The 12,854-nt window shown below is 42.0% G+C and overlaps 1 protein-coding gene across 2 annotated transcripts in view; it reads left to right on the top strand.

Annotated features, from left to right (window-relative positions):
- The window catches only part of phlpp2 (PH domain and leucine rich repeat protein phosphatase 2), a 48,702-nt gene that overhangs the window by 19,909 nt on the left and 15,939 nt on the right, over positions 1-12,854 (top strand). For both annotated transcript variants that reach the window (XM_034870658.1, XM_034870650.1), the window contains exons 4-7: positions 189-379; positions 1,983-2,108; positions 5,671-5,825; positions 7,876-8,022. In XM_034870658.1, coding sequence (XP_034726549.1) covers positions 189-379; positions 1,983-2,108; positions 5,671-5,825; positions 7,876-8,022 — 619 coding nt within the window. The remainder of the gene's footprint in view (positions 1-188; positions 380-1,982; positions 2,109-5,670; positions 5,826-7,875; positions 8,023-12,854) is intronic.

Raw genomic sequence — 12,854 nt, 5'->3', positions numbered from 1 at the left:
TCATCTATAGGTGATATCATACTGACATGTAAGTGTCTTCATTTTCTGGGAGCTTCCATCCTCTGTGTAACTGCAGAACATTTGCAATTAATTAGCTTGTTTAGCACAGGAGGCCTGGTGGGGGGGGTTCTTGTGCATGGATGTCTGTAGGCCTACTCTAACCACTGTGTGTGGGCTTTTCCCTCCAGAGCGTCCAGTGAATGCAGACCAGCAGGAGCGGACCCTGCTAAAAGGCGTATTCAGCGTCAGGAAGGGCAAGACGCAGCTGCACAAGTGGGCAGAGCGACAGGTCATTCTCTGCGGCACCTGTCTAATCGTGGCCTCCGTCAAAGACAGCCTAACTGGGAAGATGCACATCCTGCCCCTGGTGGGGGGAAAGGTGAGAGTTCAATGTTTGGGGATCAGATAACCTGAAGGGGTGTTAACCTTTCTCTGTCCCCAGGGTAGAGCTCACACTCCGGGATAAGTGTAGATGCACTGTAACAACACAGCTGGGTTGGACGGCTGCAACGAGCTGATCAGTTAATAAATGACGCACCACTTTACAATGGTTCTCAACAGTGTGAGCTGTGTAGGCCACATAATATGTACAACTAAAACCACTACAACTGATTTCATTTTTTACCTTGAACCACATACAGGAAACAAATAAAAAATGATTTTTGTTGGAATTCAAGTCTGTATACACCTGGCCTTTGATGGAAAGTAGTTGAAAACCTCTAATCTCAAAGCATAGAAGCTACAGACATAGACAGTGCAGATTAGTTGTACACATTACAACATGTACACTGTAATAAAAAGAAATCTACCATAAAATGCTTTAAAATCTTTCAAGTCTTTGAAAAAAAAGAAAAGGCTGACAGCCTGGTAAGTGCATGCTATATAACTATTATAGCCACACAGCTGAAGGGAACAGGTGTGGCTGCAATGTGGGGGGCCTTTTAGCAAATCTAGGTATTAAATAATTGAAAAACAATAAGATGAATGATATATAACTTTGTTGAGATTAGAGCTTAACATTAGCACCCACCAACCCGCCTCAGTGGGTAGATTTCGGCAGCGGCGAGTTACACAGTCACTTTTACTAGCTACTTTGGCAGGCGGAATGCCTTTATATTGTAACATTGTTGGCTGGACTAGCCTACTGGACCACCGCCAGACACAGGAACACAGCTGTGACCCGGGGTACAACAGCAGCCCACGGTCAGAGTACCGTGGCTCGTACGGCATACCAGACCAGCAAGCCGCTGTGATTCCTTAAAATATCCTCTCCGTTCAGCAGGCGCACGCAACATGGCAAGCCGTGGCAACAGTTGCATCTGTACAAGTCAAAGACTGTATGAGGTATAGGTTTGTAGATGAAGTACAGCGAGAGCTTGCAGTAGGACAATTTAGCAGGACATCTGTTCATTTGGACATCAGCTCGTGCCGGCTGCTAGTGACACGCGAGCGCTCCAAATCACTTTTACCCAATTTTCAACTAATCTTCTACACACCTGCACCACCTAGCCTATGCATAAGAAGCTATTCTTTAATCTCTGTCTTAATCAGTTGCATGTTTTCCTTAAAAAAAGGGATCTTTATACACATTGTCAGAGCTGAATATTTGATGACTGCAGTGTTATATTTTATTTAGTCTTGATTTAGGTGTTTAAAGTGCTCATTTACATTTAAAAAGGTTGTAAATCTGGTTCTTCAAGTTAATTGTAGCAAACCACCTTTAACCATATTCACAGAAAACATTTTTCCACAAAATAGCAGCTAGTGAAGCTGCGGATTGGCTAATAGCTTGTCTAAAACCACTAGCCACAATGGCTCATGAGCAAAAAAAGTTAATGTAAAGCCCTGTTTAAGATAACTGAAAATGTAGTTATTCTTTTACCAATATCATTGCAATAATGAGTGATGATAATCATTTTTCATTTGTGTTTTCTCTCCCAGTGTTCCTCCTCATCGTATCTGTGTATTGTCTTTGTATTGAGGTGGAGGAGGTGAAGCGGAGGCAGCACTGTCTGATGTTCAGCTCAGCCGGATCACAGGCCCAGACGTACTTTGTCAACTTTGACACACTCGCAGACTACCAGCGATGGCATCGGCAGGCCTCAAAAGTAAGCATGAGACAAAGGGTGTGTGTTACTGTGTTTGCAGGACACAATATGTGTCTGTTTTCTTTTAGCAGCAGTTGTTTGTTTCCCGTTAATCCCTCTTGGCTTGTACTTAAAGCAGAGATTAGAGGTTTGGACTACTGTTGCCCTCTGCATGCTTACTTGTCCAATCAGAAACTGCCTCTCTGAGTGTCAGGGTTGTGAGCTGGAGTCAGCATGGCTTGGACCCAAATGCAGCAGAGACAAGTAGCGTTCAAAGATTTAATGTTACAAAAATCACCCTCAGTGGTGTCTGGCATCGGTTGAACAGCATACCTCTATTCACATAGATTAATAGTTTAACTTTTTTACGAAAAGGCCCTTACCAGTAGAGCTTTTGTTATGCAAGTCACTGTGGATATAGGATGGTAAATGACCAAACCCATTTTTATTTATGTTATATACAGTGTTTCTTTCAGATTATCTTGCGAGGTCTTCACAGCTGTTCTATAAACTAATCAATGTTTCTGTTCTGCTCAGCTTGCTTTGTCTCTAATATCCTAATTAATGGCTATTGTACTGCAGCTTCTTCCTGGAGCTGAACATCCTCTGTGAGAGCCTCCACTGAGGCAGAGCCAGCATACAATTAGCCATGGAAGGAGAAAGCCAATGCCAACAGAAAAAAAGAAACAAAATCCAATTAGTTGTAGATTCATGCTAAGTCCAGGATCTTTCTCTGCAATGGTGGTATGGATTACTGGGATAGAGCGGCCTGTTAGTGCACTGTAGTTAGGCTGAGACTTTCTGTGGAGACTGGGGATGATGAATGATGAAGGTTTTTGGTGAATTTGGGCCAGTGTTTATGCTACATTGCATAAGTATGTGTGTGTGTGTGTGTGTGTGTGTGTGTGTGTGTGTGTTTGTGTGTGAAAGAGTCAGCAAGTAGATTTGTGCTTGCAAAATGCGCTTGCAGAACAAGACTGAACAATGGAGTGTAGGGATACATTCTAGGACAGCCTATCATAACATTTTAATTTGTATTTATAATTGTAATGTAGATTTATGTATTCATAGGAAGTCAGAATTGGTGAAAGATATTGTAGATTTGTTACATTTTTTAACTAATAATGTACTAGTTTTACCAATTGGTGCAGTCTTACAACTGAGAGGAACGTACATTTTAATATATTATCAGAACAATTATAGGGGTTTCTTACATCATAGTCACTGCAAAAGAAAGGTTTTTCGTATACACAAGGGAAAAGTGACTTATGACTACAGTGTAAATACTTTATTCATGGTCTTAAGCAATTACGCAATTAAAAAACAGCTATTATATGAAGTTAATTGCATTCTAATTTTGCAATATGTGTCCTCTTTTGCTGAAAGGCTATATATTTGGTGGAGATTATGTATATAACAACATAAATGGCGTCAACAATCTCCTCCAAATAACAATTGCACGCAATATATTCCTTGTTATTGTACAAATTGCATTAAAAGCATAGCTCTGACTACACATCAGTTCAAATTGTGTATGCAGTTAATTAATTTAGTGGATGATATTTGTTGTGCAACTCATTAATTAATAATCATCACACAAGAATTAAAGAAACCCGCCACAGTTTAAAAATGAAGCCAGATCTGCACAGAGGAGGCTCAACTACTGCACCATCTTGTTTCTGTCACTGGCTTCATAAGATTTGAAGTGGGACAGACAAGGTCTGGAGATGTCAATCAAGTGCTACCTGACTGGACTAGATATTCCTGGAGAGATGACAAGCATGCAAATGAACTGTTTTTGAGCTGCGGTGTAAACATATTTAAGGATTTCGAATATTAAATTAAAGTAGTCAAATAGGCAAATGGTCAGAGATGTGATAAGTTTAGCTGTGCTAGCTGGACAAGTTGCATAACCACACAAAAGTGTTTCATGGTTCCTCAGCTGAAAAGGAAATTATCTGATTGCATGTAATAACGATTTAATTGACTTATTGATCAAGGACCACAGTAACGGGTAAAAGTTACTGTACCTCCCTTCATGACACGAGGTTTTAATTTCCTTCCAAAATAGCTGTCTCCTTTTAGTGTCTTCTTTCCTTGTCTTCTTCCTCTACCACATTGCTTTACAATGTTTCACAGTCACAATGTTTAATTGCTGTGCAAAACATCTAAACAGCAAATCTTTTATTTTCTTTCTACCCCTCTTTAATTCTTCTCTGTCAATCTGTGTCCATCGTCCCACTCTCCCATCATTTAACTCTTTTTAAAGAGGAGTTGTTGATTTTTAAGTGGCTGGCAGATGAGTAGTTTTGTGGGATATAAGTAGTTTTGTGTTTGTCATCTTTAAAAGCAGTGACGTAATGTCACGCTCTACTAAGCAGCTGTCCCATTTTCTGTGTTAGTGCACAGTGTGCAGCCCTGTAGTTAATGGAGGAGACTGGACTGGATGAGCACTGTGCCGGGTTGCCGACAATGATGGCTGCCCTGTGAACAATCATCTTTGAGATTGTGCAGCTACATTTTGTACAAGAAAAATGTTTTGTACGCTTTGTAACTGTACTGTGACAGCAGGGAGAGCAGACTAAGATTTAAACTATGCTAAATTAGGCACAAAATCACACAAATAGAAGCAATCACACACACCTCGACACTCACACATGTTACAGTAGTTTTGTTGCTTGTAATTAAACTGTGTGTCTCACATTCATTTTCTGGGGGGTTCCTTTTTCTGTTCAAGCTTTAGCCTAACAAAGTGCAATTAAACAGCACCACAGACTACCTTAAAAAGGTTTCAGCAAAGACTAAACGTTACAACCTTAATGAAGGTAGGATTTATTGCAGGCTGTTGTATTGGACTGAATTAGTTTTAAATAGGTGTACCTAATAAACCTGCAACTCAGTGTATGTCTACAAATATTTGCTATGGTCTGACTGCCTCATATTGAAGTTACTTGATTACTCTCCTAATTTGATTGAACTTGATATCATGATGACTGGGTTTCCCTGGAAAAAGGGAAAAAAACCTAACTGAACTGGAAACTAGAGCATTGTTTGTCTTGGCATTGTCTGTAATGTCTTGGCAAGGCAGCTGGCTGCTTACATAATCTGAGGCCCCTGTAGTTGCTTCCACTTTCAATTGTTCAAGCTCACTTAAGGTAAAAACTCTGAAAAAGTGCATTTGGATGTATTTGGAGTGTGTTGATCAAATGCTCTTAGGATTGCAAGGCTGCAAAAAGGAAAATAATTAGTTTTATTATTATTTAACTGTGTTGATGCACCACTTCTGATAATAGAGTTATTTCAAAAACACCAAAATAGCTCAGTATATGTTGACAGGGCATTTGGATACAAGTCTCAGGTTCAGCCAAACAAAAAGATTGTAGTACTCTCACTAAACGTGTGTGTGTGTGTGTGTGTGTGTGTGTGTGTGTGTGTGTGTGTGTGTGTGTGTGTGTGTGTGTGTGTGTGTGTGTGTGTGTGTGTGTGTGTGTGTGTGTGTGTGTGTGTGTGTGTGTGTGTGTGTGTGGGGGCGCGCGTGTGTGTGGGCGCGCGTGTGTGTGGGCGCGCGTGTGTGTGTGTGTAGGTGGTTTCTCAGACAGTCAGCCTGGTGGACCTGTCCTGCTACAGTCTGGAAGCAGTGCCTGAATATCTATTTTACAGTCAGGATGTCACCCACCTCAACCTGAGACACAACTTCATGAGTCTTCAGGGGCCAGGAGGCCTGCTCAACCTCCCCAGGTAATCATACATTCCTAAACTAAAGAATTCTGCATTAACATTTGTTAACAGAGAAATGTAGGAGTTGGTTCTTTAGTTTTATAGGATCACGCCCTTATGGCTAAAAGTGTCTGCCTCACTAAAATAGGTCTCTACTGCATTTCTGGGCGCGATTCTGTAATTGACCTTGTGCTCTGGCCTCAGCTCATTCCCTACGTTTCGTTACGTTACGTTAGTTTATTTCATCGTTCTGTGATTTAGGAAATCAGAAAGTGATGCAGCACCACTGCCCTCCAGGCCTCCAGAAAGTGCCAGTCTTTGGAGCATACTGAAACATAGATGCTTAAAAAACGGATGTTTTGTTAACCCTCATAAGTGCAAATTAGGACACTACATTGTATTAGTATAACCAAGTCTGAATGTTAAATTCAGGTTAATATGCCCATCTGTTTCTTGAGTTTGCCATATTATGCTTTCAGCATGTTTTTTGAGCATACTGCATCTTTGAGGTTATTCAGGAGAATAGTCTGTATAGACTATAGACTGTATTTGTTATTGTTTTGGATTGTTGCAATAATAATTAACATTTGCATAAAGAAAGCATATTTGTCTGCTCCCATGTTAAGATCATTAAACACTTGGAAAATATTCCTTTAAAAGCTCATTTAGAACAGATAAAAAATGTGTGATTAATCGCAAGTTAACTATTGACAATTTTGTTATTAAATATTTGAACCGATTGACAACCCTATTTTTTTCTTTGAGCACAGGAGATCATATTTGAAAGTAATGTATACAGTGATCTAAATCTGGTGAACATAAAGTGCATTACATTCTCTATGTGCACTATGCGCTGCTGCGGCCGCTTTGTATGTATATTTAGAAAAGAGGATGCATGGATAAAATGGAAATAGTCTGTTAATATGAAAGATCTGATCGGCACCCGCATGGCACCTCTTCATCCATCACAACCCAGTCTCTTGGACACATGTTGAAAATGTGTACATACACACACATCAGACAAGCTGCTTTGGCTGTATTTCTATTTGAAACACCCAGCAGATGCCTTAAGCGATGACAATACATACACACACACAACTCAAACTATCTTCATCAAATGTAGACATTGTATGACTGCCAATCTAAATCTGGTAACATCAGGAACTGGTGATGTTGGGTGAGGTTACTTCTTGTTGATGTTTGAAATATTTTCAAACAAGAATTGCTTGCCCCTCACTCCTCCTCATCATCCTGTCCCCTTCTTTTTGTGCTTCTGCACACTAACCCGCCCCACCTACACCCCCAAATCCTTGTCGGTTATTGGCTGGAAAGCTGTAAAACAATTTGTGTATGCTTTGTGGTGCAGGTTGGCATATTTAGTCTTTTTTGCTGTTTGTAGACCCTGGGCTGTCAACAGAGGCCTCGTTTTTTTTTTTTTTTTACAGTGTGTTCTGGGGACAGGCAGCTCGTGGATAGTGAGGAGATGTTTGCTGTATGTGACAACAAATTTTCTAGCCTAAAACACGTGTGGCATCGCTTAGAGCACCATTAATGAATACACAATCTGTCATTTCCACAGTGTTCACCCTGGATATCAGTTATACCATATATCTTCTTTTCTTTCACATTTCTTGTCCCCTGCATTCTTTGGAGGCACAATAAATAGCTCTGCAGAAAATGTAGACCCGTGCTGTGGGCCAGTAAGCTGCTGCTTGTCTCTGTCAAAGATTCTTCCTGTATTTTCCCTGCTCTTTCTCAACATCACAGTCACCTTCTGTTACCAATATGAAAGCAACAAACAAAAACTAAGTTACGTCCCTCTTAGTTTAAACCTCAGGCTTTGATTGCTTATGAAATGCAAGCACTCTTTTTTGCATTTACCTTTTCTCTGGCACTGGAACAGTGCTGCTAGATCATAGTAAAGTAATATCAGACACATCCCTGTATGTTGGTGTTCACTCACTGCTACAACACGTCTGTTATCTCATGATATTTGTGTGAATTATCTGTGCAAAAGTTTACAATGAATATAGTAACTAAGGTCCTCCATGCTGTTCTGTTCTTTCTTTAGGTTTTCTCAGCTGAAGAGCCTGAACCTGTCTCACAACCGTCTGGGTGTGTTTCCTGAATGTGCGTGTGAGATCGTCACCCTGACTGAACTCAACCTCTCCTGTAATAATCTCCACACCATCCCTGTGCAGATAGGCAACCTTCACAGGTGTGATAAAGTGACACACACATGCACTACCTACATAGATTACATACAGTACATGAATGCAATAGTTAGGAAATGCATCACAAACGGTACACACACAAAAATTGTATTTGAACTGCATGGGGTTATGGCAGCAGCACAAAAAAAAAAAAAACACACCAAGTGATTTTATAAGGAGTAAATCCCAAACACAACCACATTTTAACAAATTGCAATTTAGGTCAGCTAAAGGAGACAACAATGGAGGCCTGGAGGCCGGGCAGAACGGTGTAGGCGGTATCCCTCTGGAGGCAGAGCAGAACGGCGAAGGGGGTCCCTCAGGAGGTCGAGGAGGAGAACGAAGGAACAGGACATTGAAAGTTCTGCGGCAGCCGGCGGCAAAGCCCCTGGAATGATGGCTGTGGAAGCATATTCCTTCAGGAGGCCGTCTGCAAAGGCGATATCCCTCTGGAGGCAGAGCACGAAGGCAATATCCCTCTGGAGGCAGAGCACGAAGGCAATATCCCTCTGGAGGAAGAGCACGAAGGCAACTCCCCTCTGAAGGCCGGCAGCGTAGGCAAATCCCCTCTGGAGGCTGGCGGCAAATCCCTTCTGGAGGCTGGCAGCGAAGGCAGTATCTCTCAGGCCTCTCTAGAGGCTGGGCAAGCCCTCTGAGACCCTCTGGAGGCCAGCCAGAACTGTGATTGCTAACTCCCTCTGGAGACCAAGCAGGCTTGTGAAGACGGAACCCCTCTGAGAGCTGGGCAGGCGACGTGTCAGCCGGGCTGGAGACAGGCGACCAGGACCAGGGTCCGGCCCGCTCGACAGTAAGTGTTTCAATCCGCTGTGGACAGCACGTGTTTTAATCTGCTGGACAACACGTGTTCCGTTCCGCTGGACAACACATGCTCAGGGTTATAGAGAGAGGTTGAAGTGGGGAATGGCGTCGAGCTCCTTATCAACCACGTCCTCTCTTGTGGCCTCCACAGTACTGAGAAACTGTAGCGGCCGGGTCCGCTGAGATTCTCCAACCCTGTATGTTGCACACTTAGGACTGCTGTACACCACAGGCTTAGGACTGCTGGAAATTGAGGACTTAGGACTTGAGAGGTTGGCGCTGGACATGGCATTGGGAGCTGTGTTGACCCTTACTCCGTTTATGTCCTCCACGAGTTCCAAGGAATATAGCCAGGCAGGTCCCTACATAGGACTTATTTTAGGGGTTGCCCGCAGAACAGGTAGCAGTAGAGCCGACAGACAGGAGTTCATGGGAGCTTTTAGTTGCTGGGCTAGACCTTTCCCCTCCAGCAAGAAGGCTGGCTGCTTTGGCCTCCTCAGTCCTCTTAACACACTTAACAGCATACTGAAACAAAGTCTGGCTCTTCTTCAGGCTGAGGAATGACACGATTGGGAGAAGTAGAAACAGGAGAAGGCTGATTGATGAAAAAGGGGCCGGAAGCCAACATGCTAGCAGGCCGAGTAATAGGCTGGTGGGTGCTAGCTGGCACTAAGATAGTCCGGGGATCTGAGGATGAGTATTGGTGGAACTAACAGGCTTACATTAATCAAACTTAATAGCAGGTGGAGGAGTAGAATTGGAGATGAAGCGTATCATCCAAGGAGGAATAGAGTCCTTTAACCACTGTTTTGCTTATACCATCTCTTGAGCTTCCAACAATAAACTCTCCTTTCGGTACTCACTGTTAGCCTCCTTCCACATGTCCTTTAGCACCACCAAGTCAAAAAGAAGATCACAGAGTTCATCCGACATAATCTCCTCTGAATCCATACATTAGTCGGCTGAGTCCATCTTGGCCAGATTGTACTATCAGTGGTGGACCCAAAGGCACGACTAGTAAGTACTTTTATTGTCCAAAGAACAATGCAGGCAACAGTACAGCAGGAGCAGGCAGTAATTGTTGTCAAAAGGCAGGCAGAAGTCCAGTAACACTCAGGTTGGCAAAATTACAAAAGGAGCAGGCAAGAATCATAAACGGGAAACAGGTTTAAGTTTAAAAACACCGGGGAAGCAAACTCGAAATAAAACGCTGGAAAGAGGGTCATACGGACAACTACAGTCTGGCAGAGGTAAAGTGAGAATGGTGAGTATTTAAGTGCTGGGATGAGGAGAAGCTCTATATATTCACACACACACACACACACACACACACACACACACACACACACTATATACAGTATGTGTGTGTATTTATATATATTACATACATACATAAAGAGTACATTATATAAGTTTGGACACACCTTTTCATTCAATGCGTTTCCTTTGTTTTTATGACTATTAACATTGTGGATTATCACTGAAGGAATCAAAACTATGAATGAACACAAGTGGAATTATGTACTTAACAAAAAAGTGTGAAATAACTGAAAACATATCTTATATTCTAGTTTCTTCAAAGTAGCAACCCTTTGCTTTTTTGATAGTGCTGCAAACCCTTGGTGTTCTCTCAATGAGCTTCATGAGGTAGTCACCTGAAATGGTTTTCACTTCACAGGTGTGCCTTGTTAGGGTTAATTAGTGGAGTTTCTTGCCTTGTTAATGGGGTTGGGACCATCAGTTGTGTTGTGCAGAAGTCAGGTTGATACACAGCCGACTGTTAGAATTCATATTGAGGCAAGAACCAATCAGCTAAGTAAAGAGAAACAAGTGACCATCATTACTTTAAGAAATGAAGGTCAGTCAGTCTGGAAAATTGCAAAAACTTTGAATGTGTCACAAGTGCAGTCGCAAAAACCATCAAGCGCTACAACGAAACTGGTTCACATGAGAACCTCCTCGGGAAAGGAAAACCAAGAGTAAGTAAGTAAACTTTATTTATATAGCACCTTTCACAGGCAAGAGGGGTCACAAAGTGCTTTACAGTAAATACAAATAAAACAGCAACACATAAAATACTAAGCCATATTGCTAGTTTAAAGCTAGTCTAAAAAGATGTGTCTTCAGGTGTTTTTGAAAAAGTTTTCACAGAATCCAACGCTCTCAAGGCTAAAGGGAGACGGTTCCGGAGCCTTGGCGCCACCACAGAAAAGGCACGATCACTTCTGGTTTTAAAATGTGTTCTGGGGACAGTTAAAAGGTTTTGGCCTGAAGACCTCAGAGAGCAACCAGAAGTGTGGGCGTGCTATAGATCCTGGATGTAAACGGGAGCTTGACCATGCAAGGCTCTAGAAGTAGTGATAAAAAAAATTAAATTCACAAAAAAAAAAAAACGGAAGTAAGGTGCGACCTCCTGCTGGTCTTAGACATACGTCTTGCTGCGGCATTCTGTATAACTTGCAATTTGTCCATGGAGGATTTGTATAAACAAGTGTACTGTAATCCAAAGGTGAAGAAATAAAAGCATGAACAAGCATCTCCATCACTTTTTTAGAAACCACAGATCTGATCAGATCTGAGCCATCCATTTGTTAATGGAGGCTAAACAACTGTACAGCAAGGACAGTTTGTCTAACCCATCAGGGCTAAAACATAAATATAATTGGATGTCATCAGCATAGCAATGGTAAGATATTTCCTCAAAGCTACCAATAATCTTTCCAAATGGAAGTTAAAAATAGACTGAAAAGCAGGGGGCCAAGCACAGAACCTTGGGGCACACCATAAGACAGAGGAGCAGAGTCTGACATATATGTTCCTATGGACACAGCAAAACTCCTGTCTGAAAAATTTAACGAAAACCAATCTAGAGCTTATGCCGTAATGCCTACAGTTTTTTTCAGTCTATCAATCAGAGTGCAGTGATCAACAGTATCAAACGCTGCACTGAGATCTAATGGGACCAGTACAGACAATTTACCCCCACCAGCATCCATCAAAATATCAATAGAGACCTTAAGGAGAGTAATCTTAGTTGAATTTTTTTTTTTTACAAAATCAAACATGGGCCAAGTGGATGTATGGTTTATAAAAGCAAAGATGTGGGTGCAATATCAACAGGGCTTTGGGAGGGTTTCATCGAGCCCACAAACTTAATGATGCCGTTTAGGGAAATGGGGCAGAAGGAGTCCAGTATTGTAGGTGATGAGTAGCTATATGTGAGTTTGATAATGGTACACTGCCCACCCGGACATCTCTAACCTTGTCCACAAAATGAGACAGAAAGTGGTTGCAGTCAACATTTGAAAACACAGGGACAATACATTCAGCAGGGGAAACAATGTTATTAATAGTCTCAAACAGAGCTTTAGGGTTGTTTTTACAGGCAGCTATCCGATTAGTAAAATAAGAGTGTGTAGCATCCTTGATCACTTCATTCAGGTCTACTAAGAGCTCTTTAAGATGCAGGCGATGGACTTGGACCGAGTTGCTTTCCATAAACGCTCAGTTCTCCAACAGACATGCCTCAAGCTGCAAATGGCGTCATTCATCCACAGACAGAACAGAAAAATCAGTAAGAAAAGAGGCCACTGGCCCAGGTAGCCGGTAAATTAAAATACGATAAAATGTATTTGAACAACCAACTTTAGTAATCTGTAGTTCGAAAGAAGAGTACGTGCCAGCGCTCATTGACTGACAGATAAAATATTTTTTTTAAACCACAGCAAGACCTCCACCATGGGCTGTGAGTTTTGGTATGCTGATAAAAGTACAATCCACAGGACAAATCTTTTCAGGTGATAGTATTCCAGATCCCGTTGCCATGTCTCCGTGAGCAACATGAAGTCCATGTTTTTGGAAAAAATGAATCACTGAGCAAAAGAGACTTGTTCGCAATTGAACGGGCATTTATTAAACCCATCGTGAGTGGTGCAGGAGCACCTGAAGCAGAGAGAGAGGCTCACGGCAGTGACCTGAGATGCGCGGAATACACACCGCAACCTGCGGTAGGTTTTCT

The sequence above is a fragment of the Etheostoma cragini genome, chromosome 1 (assembly GCF_013103735.1).
Source record: "Etheostoma cragini isolate CJK2018 chromosome 1, CSU_Ecrag_1.0, whole genome shotgun sequence".
Taxonomy (NCBI): domain Eukaryota; kingdom Metazoa; phylum Chordata; class Actinopteri; order Perciformes; family Percidae; genus Etheostoma; species Etheostoma cragini.
The sequence above is the reverse complement of the archived record's forward strand: the minus strand, read 5'-3'. Positions and strand labels throughout refer to the sequence as shown.